We start from the raw sequence: 12,960 nt of genomic DNA, 5'->3' as shown, positions 1-12,960 counted from the left end.
CGTCCTGTAGTTTTCTGAGTAGAGGTCTTTTACCTCTTTAGTTAAGTTTATTCCTAGGTAGCTTAATTTTTTTGGTGCGATGGTGAATGGAATTGTTTTTATAATCTCTCTTTCTGAAAGTTCACTATTGGTGTATAGAAATGCCTCAGATTTCTTGGGGTTAATTTTGTATCCTGCTACATTGCCAAATTCATGTATTAAGTCTAGTAGCTTTTTGATGGAGTCTCTAGGGTTTTGTATGTATAATATCATGTCATCTGCAAATAAGGACAGTTTTACTTCCTCTTTTCCAATTTGGATGCCTTTTATTTCTTCTTCTTGCCTAATTGCGATGGCTAATACTTCCAGTACTATGTTGAACAGGAGTGGAGAGAGTGGGCATCCCTGTCTTGTTCCTGTTCTTAGGGGAAATGGTGTTAGTTTTTGTCCATTGAGTATGATGTTGGCTGTGGGCCTGTCATATATGGCTTTTATTATGTTGAGGTATGATCCTTCTACCCCCGCCTTGCTGAGAGTTTTTATCAAAAATGGGTGTTGGATTTTGTCAAATGCTTTTTCTGCATCAATTGATATGACCATGTGGTTTTTTTCTTTCAATTTGTTTATGTGATGAATCACGTTTATTGATTTGCGGATATTGTACCATCCTTGCATCCCTGGGATAAATCCTACTTGGTCATGGTGTATGATCTTTCTGATGTACTGCTGGATCCGATTTGCTAAGATTTTGTTGAGGATTTTGGCATCTATGTTCATGAGGGATATTGGCCCGTAATTCTCTTTCATTGTGTTGTCTTTACCTGGTTTTGGTATTAGGGTGATGCTGGCTTCATAGAATGAGCTTGGAAGTGTTCCTTCCTCTTGAATTTTTTGTAGTAGTCTGAGGAGGATAGATTTTAGTTCTTCCTTGAATGTTTGGTAAAACTCCCCTGTGAAGCCATCTGGTCCTGGGCTTTTGTTTGCTGGAAGCTTTTTGATGACTTCTTCAATTTCTTCCATAGTTATTGGCCTATTGAGATTTTTGGATTCTTCCTGATTGAGTTTTGGAATGTTGTATTTTTCTAGGAATTTGTCCATTTCCTCCAGGTTGTCTAGTTTGTTGGAGTAGAGCTGTCCATAGTATTTTTTAACAATTGTATTTCTGTGGGGTCTGTTGTTATTTCGCCTCTATCGTTTCTGATTTTGTTTATTTGGGTCCTCTCTCTTTGCTTCTTGGTGAGTCTGGCTAGAAGTTTGTCAATCTTGTTTATCCTTTCAAAGAACCAGCTCTTGGTTTCATTGATTTTCTGTATTGTTTTTTTGGTCTCTATGTCATTTATTTCTGCTCTAATCTTTATTATCTCCTTCCTTCTGCTCACTCTGGGGTTTTCTTGTTGCTCTCTTTCTAATTCTTTGAGTTGTAGAGTTAGATGATTTACTACCATTTTTTCTTGTTTTTTGAGATAGGCCTGTAGAGCTATAAACTTCCCTCTCAGGACTGCTTTCATTGTGCCCCATAGGTTTTGGATTGTAGTGTTTTCATTGTCATTAGTTTCCAGGATGTTTTTGATTTCTTCTTTGATCTCATTGGTAACCCAATCAATATTTAATAACATGCTATTCAGCTTCCAAGTGTTTGAGTATTTGGGGTTGTTTTTATTGTAGTTTATTTCTAATATTATGCCATCGTGGTCTGAGAAGATGCTTTTTATGATTTCAATCTTCTTGAATTTAGGGAGACTTTGTTTGTGACCCAATATGTGGTCTATTTTTGAAGATGTCCCATGAGCACCTGAGGTGAACGTATATTTTGTGGCTTTGGGGTGAAGTGTTCTGAAGATGTCAATTAAGTCCATCTGATCTAGTGAGTCATTTAGGATTGCTGTTTCTTTGCTGAGTTTTTGTCTAGCGGATTTATCCAGTGATGTCAGTGGTGTATTAAAGTCCCCTACTATGATTGTATTGTTGTCGATCTCTCCTTTGATATCTTCCAGGAGTTTTTTTTATGAATTTGGGAGCTCCTGCATTGGGTGCATATATGTTTATCAGGGTTATATCCTCTTGTTGTATTGATCCCTTTAGTATTATGAAGTGGCCTTCCTTATCTCTTGTTATGGCCTTCACTTTGAGGTCTATTTTGTCCGATATAAGTATTGCTACCCCAGCTTTTTTTTCATTTCCATTTGCCTGAAAGATATTTTTCCATCCTTTCACTTTCAGTCTGTGTGAGTCCCTTCTAATGAGGTGGGTCTCTTGTAGACAGCAAATATATGGGTCATGTTTTTTTATCCATTCAGCCACTCGATGTCTTTTGATTGGACCATTTAGTCCATTTACATTTAAAGTTATTATTGAAAGGTACTTGTTTATAGCCATTTCTATTTTTTTGTGTGTGGCTGTTTTCTTTCTGGGCTTTTTAGTTCTTCTTTTTACACCAGTCCCTTTAGCATTTCTTGCATTGCTGGCTTGGTGGTGATAAATTCCCTTAGCCTTTTTTCTGTCTGTGAAGCTTCTTATTTCCCCTACAATTTTGAATGATAGCCTTGCTGGATAGAGTATTCTTGGATTCAGTCCTTTGCTTTGCATCACTTTGTAAATTTCTGTCCATTCTTTTCTGGCCTGATGTGTTTCTGTTGAGAAATCATTTGATAATCTAATGGGAGATCCCTTGTATGTAACTTTCCGTCTCTCTCTTGCAGCCTGTAAGATTCTCTCTTTGTCCTGAACATTTGCCATGGTAATTATGATGTGTCTTGGTGTGGGTCTTTTCGGGTTCACCTTGTTTGGGACTCTCTGGGCTTGTGTGAGTTTTTTCTTCCCCACCTCAGGGAAGTTTTCTGATATTATTTCTTCGAGTAGGTTTTCTAATCCGTGTTCATCTTTCTGTTGTTCTGGCACCCCTATTATTCGTATGTTGCTTCGTTTCATGTTGTCCCAAAGCTCCCTTAGGCTCTCTTCCTGTCTTTTAATTTGTTTCTCCAATTGCAGTACAGTTTGGGTGTGTTTTGCTTCCTTTTCTTCTAATTCACTAATTCGGTCCTCCGCTTCTCCTAGTCTACTATTGGTACTTTCAATGGTGTTTTTTATTGCAGCTATATCACTTTTCATTTCTTCTTGGGTCTTACTTAAGTTGTTGATTTTTTCATCTGTTTCTTCTAGCTTCTTCCATATGTTATTGATTTTTTCATCTGTTTCTTCTTGCTTCTTGCATAGGTAGTTGACTTTTTCATCTGTTTCTTCTAGCTTCTTGCATAAGTTGTTGACTTTTTCCTCCGTCCGGTTTATGCACTCTAGGACCCTTATTCTGAATTATTTTTCTGTCATGTTGCATGCCTCTGTATCATTTAGCTGCTTTTCTGGCGCGTCCTCTTTTTCTTTCCTTTGGGGGTTTCTTTGTCTACCCATGTTTGATCTTACTGACATATCTAGACGTTGAGTCGTTCAGTGGCTGCTCCCTGGGTGGCAGTGATTCCTTGGGCTGTGGTTGCTCTTCGGGCAGTTGCGGTAGCAGCTGCTCCTCAGTTGGCAGCAGCTCCTCTGGTGGGTGCTGTTCACAGCTGTGGTGGCTCTTCTGGCTGGTGGGGGGAGGTTTCACGTACAGCTGCTGTTCCTCAGACAGAGGGTGTGGTGCTCAGGAGGCTGCTGTTGCTTGGATCTGCTGCGTTGATTTAAAGGCACAAAATACAACACAACAAGGCACCACGTATCAGGCACTAAACACAAATATATTCATGATATTAATAACCCCAAATAAAGGTGACCACCCTAATTAAGAGAATTAGGGGATAGGGAAGAAAGAAGAGAAAAAGAGAAAAAAGAAAAGAAAAGTAGGGACCAAAAAAAAGGAGTGCAAAAATGAAATTGGGAAAAAGGAGGGGGGAAAATAAAAGAGAGAAAAGGAAAGAAAAGAAAAAAAAAGAGCGAAAAGAGAGAATGAAGTGGAAGAGGGGAAGAGACTATTAATATGAGGAGAAAACTCCTATAGAACTGCCACTAATCCCAACAAATTCCAGCAACAGCTCCCTGGAGATGAATGCAAACTAGAAACAACCAATAATATCAAGAGAGGCAAGGGAAAACAGAAGCACAAAAATAACCGGGGGGGATGGGTGGAGGGAGGGGAAAAACCAGCAGAAAAAAATAAAAAGAAAAAGCAAAACAGCCTCACAACAAGTCCTAAAACACACACACACACACACACACACAGACACACACAAAAAAACAAGCAACAACAACAAAAAAACAATATACTCAACAATCAAGCAAACAGCAACAAAACAATAGAAAGATAAAAGAAGAAAAAAAAGAAAAAAATTTTTGGATAGTGAAGAAAGATAAGGGGTATGTGTATAGAGATTTAGAGCAGTGGATTGGAAATAGGATATATAAGTAGGGTGAAATTTTGACAGGAGGTAAACAGAAGGAATAGGGAAAATCTAGAGCAGGAATAGGATAAGAGAAACAGGACAACAAAAGGGGAAAAGTGAGGGAGAGGGTTTTAGCATAGAGGTAAAATTGAGGTAGGGAAAATTGTTGCTAAAGGAACGATGAAAATAGAATGGAGAACACTAATCCCAAAATAAAATAAAGAGAAAATAAAATGGCACTTTAAAAAATGGTAAAATGGTAGCAGTAATAATACTGGTTAAAAATAAGAATGTAGTAATTAAAAGGGTAAAATCAGGTGATGGAAAAAGAAGAAAAAAAATTGGTTTCTTAGTTAAAAGGTGAAAAAAGGAAAAAAAAAATTGCAGTAGTGAAGGTCCTTCAGTTCTTCTACTCGTCAGTCTGGCTCGCCTTAGTCATGCCAGGTATTCAGGAAAGTGTTGAATTTCCCTGCGATACCCTGTTCCTCTGTGTTGTAAACCACAGTCCTTATTTTAAAGCAGGCCGTATTTGTTTCTCAGACTGCCTTATTATGTGTTTAGCAAAGAATCAGTTTGTGGCTCAGCCTCTGGGTGGCAATGTTCTGGGGTCGCCTCTGAGGCTATATGGCTTCTCTATCGCTGGGATTGAAAATCCCTCTATAGGCCAGATCCTGTTAACTCCCAGGGACTGATCAGATTATTTTAATCCTTGATCTCGTTCACAGTGGAATCTGGGTGTGGCTGTGCTCCTTGCCTGGGGGCTAGGTAGGGGGGTCCCACCCACCGGAGAGAATGGCTGCCCCGATCCTGGGCCCAGGGGTGTCTCAGCACTCAATTCGCTGCCACCTCTCCTGGCCCCCCTTCTCTCCTCAGTCTCTCCCCAGATTCCACTCATCCGCACCTTCTCCCTCTCTTCAGCACAGGTGAGTATCTGTATCCGAGATGTCTTATGAACAGGATTCAGTGAAAATAAATAAGCAAACGCCGGCCGCGGAAATGGGGAAGGCTGACTTTCTTACAAGCTCTTCTAGTACCAGCACTGCATGCTCTGGTCAGCTCTTCAGGCTGCCCCCTTTAGGCTCAGACCTCTGTGATCACAGAACCCAGCCCTCAAATCCCCCGGCGGCACCAGGAATCCCACGGATCTCCTTTCCCCAGTCAGGGGCTGTGCCTGTCCCAAGGGACGCGGCTGTCTGCCACTCGGTCTGCCTCCGACCCTCTGGGCTCAGAGGTCTGGCAAACTTTCCTGCCCAGATCCCTGGTTTTTTACCTTTCCAGGGGAGCTCTGCCCTTCCCGGCTGCAGACCATCTCACCAGCTGAGTAGTTTCGCCAATTTGGGGTGGGTGTTATTAGTTTCAGCTGCTTACTCCATTTGCTCCGGGAGACGACCTGGGACGCGTCTGCCTATATCGCCGCCATCTTCCTTCCCGGTTGGTTGATTTTAATATAGTTTTGAATTGCATACAAATCTTCAAAACTTCCGAAAGGTAACTTGTCAAGGGATCGTGGTTAGCTACGTGAAGGATACTTTACTCTCATAGTTTATTTTTTAAAAATAATTACTTTTTCCCCATATTGTATTTTTTAAATGTATCTTTATTATTGAAAGTATTATAGCCACCAGCCACCCTCCCTTTGCCCCCCCATTGAGCCTCCTCTCCCCACTGCTGTCTGCATACATGGGCTGTGCATAGATGCATATAGGTTCTTTGGTTGATCTCTTCCCTCCCTCCCCTCTTCCCTCTGAGAATCCCCAGTCCACTGAATGCTTCCATGTCTCTGGACATATTTTGTTTGTCAGATTATTTTGTTCATTAGATTCCACATATAAGCAAGATCATGTGATACTTGTCTTTCTCTGACTGGCTTCTTTCATTTAGCATAATACTCTCCAGGTTCCTCCATGTTGTCTCAAAGGTTAAGAGATTCTTCTTTTTTTATAGCTGTGTAGTATTCCACTGTGTAAATGTACGACAGGTTTTTTATCCATTCATCTACTGATGGACACTCGGGCTATTTTCAGATCTTAGCTATTAAAAGTAGCATTGCTATAAACATAGGGGTGCGTATATACTTTCTGATTGGTGTTTTTGGATTCTTAGGATATATTCCTAGAATAGGGATCACTGGGTCAAATGGCAGTTCCATTTTTAATTTTTTGAGGAAACTCCACACTGTTTTTCAGTCTGTATTCCCACTGGCAGTGTACTAGGGTTCCTTTTTCTCCATATCCTTGCCAGTGCTTGTTGTTTGTTGATTTATTGATGGTAGCCATTCTGGCAGGTATAAGGTGGTATCTCATTGTCATTTTAATTTGCATCTCTCTGATGATTAGTGACATTGAGCATTTTTTCATATGTCTCTTGGCCATTTGTATGTCCTCTTTGGAGAAGTGTCTGTTTAGTCCTTTGCCCATTTTTTGATTTTATATTTCGGAGATTAACCCCTTATTAGATGTATCATTGGCAAATATGTTCTCCCATTCAGTGTGTTCCCTTTAGAAATAATTACTTTTGTGTGTCCTTTAAAAGTCATCTTTAGATCTGTTCTTGTTTTCAATGGACTTGAAAACGTGCATGTAATAGTTTAATCTTTCTTACCTTCTTTAGTTTGAAAGAAAATCTGTTTAATCCTATGTTTACAATGGTCTGCAATTTAGTTTCCTATTGTAAAGGCAGAAATGAAGCTTTATGCCAAGAGCTGGCAATTTAAAAGAAAAAAAAGTTGCCTGAGTATCAATCCCTTTGCATTTGATGCAGAGTAAGAGTAAGGTTAGTGTTGGTCCTTAAGTAAGGTGGAAGGAGGTCAGGCCAGCTTGATAGTCTAGCCACCATGACTAAATCAAGCCTCCATTTGGTACCTAAGGTCTCAAACTAAAATTTATTTGTTTTGTTTGCTAGTTCAGTTTGTTCATTAAAGTCCACATATGAGTGAGATCACATGGTTCTTGTCTTTCTCTGAGTGGCTAATTTCACTTAGTATTATGTTCTCTAGGTCCATTCATGCCGTCACGAAGAGTAAAATTTTCTTCCTTTCCAAGGCAGAATAGTATTCCACTGTGTAAATATAGCACAGCTTTTTCATCCACTCATCTACTGATGAGCACTTGGGCTGCTTCCAAATCTTGCTTGGCTATTATAAATAACTCTGCAGTGAAATAGGGGTATATATTCTTTCGAATTAGAGTTTTGGGCTTCTTCAGATAAATTCCCAGAAGAGGAATCACTGCATCATAAGGCAGTTCCATTTTTAATGTTTTGAGGACACTTCATACTGCTTTCCACAATGCACCAATCTGCATTCCCACCAACAGTGCATGAGGATTCCCTTTTCTCCACATCCTTGCCAATCAGTATTATTTCTTAATAAAACAGGTTTCCTGGTTTCTTTCCCTCCCTTTACCCTCTCCGCCCAGCTCCACCCCACCCCAGCTTTCACTGCACTATTGTCTGTGTTCATGGGTTATGCATATATATATACATATGTTATTTGATTAATCTCTTCCCACCCCCTACCCCCCACTTCCCTCTGAGATCTGTCAGTCTATTCTGTGCTTCCATGTCTCTGGACCAGCGTTTCTCAACCTGTGGGTCACCAACCTATGGGTTGCAACCCCTTTGGGGGTCAAACAACCCTTTCACAGGGGTCGCCTAAGACTATCGGAAAACACATATATAAGTACATACTGTTTTTGTGATTAATCACTGTGCTTTAATTATGTTCAATTTGTAACAATGAAAATACATCCTGCATATCAGATATTTACATTATGATTCATAACAGTAGCAAAATTACAGTTATGAAGTAGCAGCGAAAATAATTTTATGGTTGGGGGTCACCACAACATGAGGAACTGTATTAAAAGGGTCACGGCATTAGGAAGGTTGAGAACCACTGCTCTGGTCCTACTTGTTCACCAGTTTTATTTTGTTTGTTAGATTCCACATATAAGTGAGATGATGTGATTTTTGTTTATTTTTTTAATATTTTGAACCTTTTCTTCATTTAGAAATTCTTTGCAAGAACATGACATGACTAAATCACTCACCATTCCATAATGTTTTTGCAGCAAATTTTCTTTTTTTGCACTTATTTTTTTTAGTATTGCAATACAACTATGAGTAATAATTCTGGATCTTTTAAACGTTTTGTTTTATTCCAGGTTCTCCTCAAAATCTAAGTCTGTGGACAAATCAGATGAAGAACTACAGTTTCCCAAAGAGTTAATGGAGGACTGGAGTACTATGGAGGTGTGTGTAGACTGCAAAAAGTTTATTTCGGAAATCATCAGTTCAAGCCGGCGTAGCCTGGTGTTGGCCAACAAAAGAGCCCGATTAAAAAGGAAAACACAGTCTTTCTATATGTCCTCACCAGGCCCCTCAGAGTACTGCCCTTCAGAGAGGACTATCAATGAAATCTGAGCCCTGTGCCTTTCAGTTGCTTTTGTGTTCAGTGTCGGCGCTAGCATGGGAGAACACGGAGCTGGACTGTCTCTCCTTGCTGTGGGCTTTAGTTAATAGGCTTGATTTGCATTAGATCAAGTTTTTGCTGCATCACATTGTTCCACAGACTGAATGCTGTGTTCATATCAATTGATGATATGTGACAGGTCAGCCAATTGCTCGTTTGCACTGAGAGGACAATAATTTGAAACTTGCTTTTGTGTGTGTGTGTGTAGATTTGGAGGCTAGAAACTTTTTCCTTAGTTCAGTTCCTTACTGTTCCTCATATAATTTTCTGACTAAGGTAAAAATCTTCTCATGTGAGAAATCAGCCTAACAAAGGTGTCGATGTTAGCACAGTTCTAAGCAGTAAGTCATATTGGCACTTCCACCTGACAGTGTTCCTATCTAATGTACATAGTGATCCGGAGCCCTGCCGCTCACCAGGTGTGTGGGGGTGGGGCCCCGCTACTCATCATCTCACAGCACAAAGCCTAGAAGGATTTGCTCCTGTCACACTGATTTTAAATTATTGCTGCTCTGAGATAAAGACTACAGGAGGGACTTCGTGCCTACATTTTAGTTCAAAACATCTGAATCAGCTGTCCACCCGAGTGGATGGCCATTTCCTCTGAGCTGCTGTTTGCCCCAGTGCAATGGACCAGTGTCTCTTGGAGTGCGTGACAGGTTTTCATTCCCTATCTTCCATGTACTGTGGTTACTTGTAGTTTCATATTGGAGACCTAGGAGTTAAAGTTTTGTAGGACAAGAAGACTAAACGTTTGTCAACAAGTTAACTATAGAAAGGGTTGTAACAGCATAGGGTGCCAGCTATCGGCCACACTGGGAATGAGCTGGAGCGCATGCATTTTCAACTGCGTTTCCCATAGCTTTATAGTCTAGGCACCATGACTAAATGAAGCCACAATTTGGTACCTAAGGTCTCAAACTAAAATTTATTTATTTTTATAAATGAAGTTGAAAAAAACAACAACTTTGTCTAGTTCTTTTTAAATTACAAAATAACCTGCTTTTAGTCTTTTTGGATATGCTTTTTGCACAAGTTTTCCTTGTAAACAACTTGAGCAAGTGGGGTGGGCTTTGATGAAGGTAGGTTGGAGGACAACATTGTATACCTGAAATTTCTCTTGTTTGGCCCATACCATGGACTATACTTTATTATTTTGGTATGCTTAGAAATGACCAACCAACCAAATTGCCATTGATGTTTGAAAGTCAGTTAATACACATGCACAATAATTTCCTAAAAGCTGTAAGACACGTCTGTAGTCAACACTACGACAGCACCATTTAATAAAAGGCATGGCAGTCACACTTCATTCCACATCAAAATGTAGTAACATTTCTATATTAAATTAACAGTAATACCTCAAAACTGCTCTGGTAGTAGTTCTTAATGGATTGAAGTTTACAATTTAGTAAATGGCTTAAAATTACTTATGAAATAAATTTTACCAGTTGACTAAAATAATGCATGTTAACAGTTTGTATTTGCATGTAAAGTGGGCCACCAGAGAACCCTTATTGATTATGCAAATGTTTAAATTATTTTAAAGACTCTTGTCTAAGAGCTTTACACAATATATTGGGTGAATTTCATTTATAAAATTTTCCAAGGGACAATTTGAACTCTACCCCAGTTGGTCTGGTGGGAGCCACACACACCCTTTGAAGGCCTGGGCAGAGGCCTGTAAACGACTACCAGGAGAGGTGCCAGACAGAGGGAGTGGTATTTGATATGACGTGGGATAGTGTGTCTTTTAACAGAATGACACACTATCCCAGGTTATGTTGTTAGTTAAACATAAGAAGCCAAACCCCCAAAATGATCATTTCGTTCACAAGACAAATATCTAGCACATCAGAATCTTTGACTTGACTTCTTCATATGGGCGGATTTGGGCATTATGATCACCTCATACCAGAGCATTGCAATGTAAATTCTTCAACAGCATTATTGCATTAAAGAGGTTACATGGATGATATATCTGCATGAGACAATTTGCAGAAAGCAGTGTAAGGAAACAGCACATGATATAGTTAAAATTACAGAAATCAAATTGGTATCACTTTTTGTTGCCAAAATAATTTCTTGCATTTAATCCTTTCCGATCCATGACATGTACCAAACACCTCCACTAAATTAGGTAACTTCCAGAGAGCAATTCACTAACAGCTTGTAGAGTGTGGTCTTACAATCCTTAGGCTGACCTTAGGCCTCTCTTCCTCCTCTTCCTACTAAAATAACATACTTTACAGAGTTCCTCTTTGTCCTGGTTTCCAGCTCTTTGGCATTTACTTCTGATCCAACAACAATAAAACTGTTGTTGGCCAGCTGGTCTCACTTGGAGCCTGATGTGTCTTAGAGCTTGGACGCACCCCTGAGCAGCCCTCCTGCGCACATCCCACCTCTAACTCTCACCCTGACCCCCTCCAGCTCAAGCACCCACCCGCTGCTTTGGTCCCAGACCTCATGAACTCACCCTGTGGGAAGATCTTTGTTTTCTTCCCCATGGCTTAACTGTCTACCAGCGTCAGAGTAGATAAGAATGCTTGTAAATACTGTAATATATTTATTAATATTTGAAAGGAATTCATTCAGTGGACAATGGAAATTAACTCTCCCAAGACAAGTAAAAGTCAGATAATTGATATGTACATCGACTTAACAGTCCTACTAGAGTTCGTCTTAAGCCTTTCAAATTAAACCTGAAGGTTATTATGTAGAAATGTAAAAAATGATCTTACATTTGAAGAGATTATGTGATTACCACCGTGAACTCATACCATGAATTTTTTAAGGCTTTTATTTTTCTAACTGTATTAATAAATAGGACTGGATTTTAGGTGTCACATAGGAGACATGAAAGTTTTAAATTATGTTGCTATTTGCTTCAGCTAAATAGCAGACAATTTTGTACATGCAAAACTGGAAGGGCTATGGAGTACTGTGTGTACTGACTGGGCCCGGACCCGGCTTCCTACCTGTATGAGAGACAGTGTCACTGGCGTTCAGGGTGACATGGTGGTTCTAGAAGTTTTCCATTAAAAGCTTTTATTTTAAAATTTATCTGGTGAAAAATAAAATGACTTTCCATCATGCCTTCTGTGTTGAGTTCCTGTTGTAAAATGGCGATGTCTTTTGATAACTAGCTGTCAGCAACCACCTAGGTTGTGAAGGCAGATACTTGTATCATCAACACCTTATGATCAGTTTGAGAAATACAACCTAACAAGGACCACATTGGAAAAATAAAACAAAAATGGAGCCTCCAAGATAACTGCTGTGTTACCAAGTAGGCGTGAGTCCTTTTTTTACTCAACAGTGTAGAAAATTAAAATTTTATAAACACTTTATTGCATAAGAAGTTGTATATATGGAGAAAAATTATGTCTGCAAAAAGATAAGCTTATATATTTTTTTTTTCAGCTCTTTGTGGTGTTGTTGTTGTTAATCCTCACCGAGGATATTTTTCCATTGGCGAGGAAGGGAGGGAGAGAGAAACATCAATGTACGATAGACATATCGATTTGTTGCCTCCCACAAATGCTCTGACCAGGGCCGGGGATCCAGCCTGCAACTGAGGTATGTGTCCTTGACCAGAATCGAACCAGGACCCTTCAGTCTGAGGGCCGGCACTCTATCCACTGAGCCAAACCGATCAGGGCTTCCCAGACATATTTTAGGGTCTCCTTCCACTGAGGTTTCTCTGTGAGATGAGTATTTGTATGTATTCAGCTCATCATCCAAATGTTCACTGACTTTCTCAGGCTAAGAGTCTTTGCCTCATGCCTCCTTGGATTCCAGAGATACAGAACATTCAGATACCATAAAAGGGAAAGCTGTAGGTAACTGTTACTTAACTATATCTTTTTTTTTTAAGTAAGGATTACAATTCTTTTTTTAAAATACATTTTTACTGATTTTAGAGAGGAAGGGGAAGGGAGAGAGAGATAGAAACATCAATGATGAGAGAGAATCATTGATCGGCTGCCTGCTGCATGCCCCCTACTAGGGATCAAGCCCGCATCCCAGGCATGTGCCCTTGACTGGAATCGAACCCAGGACCCTTCAGTTCACAGGCTGATGCTCTAGCCACTGAGCCAAACCAGCTCGGGTGAACTATATCTTTTTAAAAAATATACGTTT

At 39.8% G+C, this 12,960-nt stretch overlaps 1 protein-coding gene across 11 annotated transcripts in view; it reads left to right on the top strand.

Annotated features, from left to right (window-relative positions):
• The window catches only part of LOC132239803 (centrosomal protein of 76 kDa), a 159,697-nt gene extending 147,785 nt beyond the window's left edge, over nt 1–11,912 (top strand). For 10 of the 11 annotated variants that reach the window (XM_059706688.1, XM_059706687.1, XM_059706685.1 and 7 more), the window contains one exon: nt 8,510–11,912. In XM_059706688.1, the coding sequence (XP_059562671.1) occupies nt 8,510–8,768 (259 nt within the window). In that variant the 3' untranslated portion in view covers nt 8,769–11,912. The remainder of the gene's footprint in view (nt 1–8,509) is intronic. The other variant, XM_059706691.1, reaches the window with a different exon arrangement.
• The last annotated feature ends 1,048 nt before the right edge of the window (nt 11,913–12,960 follow it).

This window comes from Myotis daubentonii, chromosome 8, assembly GCF_963259705.1.
Source record: "Myotis daubentonii chromosome 8, mMyoDau2.1, whole genome shotgun sequence".
NCBI lineage: Eukaryota > Metazoa > Chordata > Mammalia > Chiroptera > Vespertilionidae > Myotis > Myotis daubentonii.
This window is presented reverse-complemented; position numbering and strand designations above follow the sequence as displayed.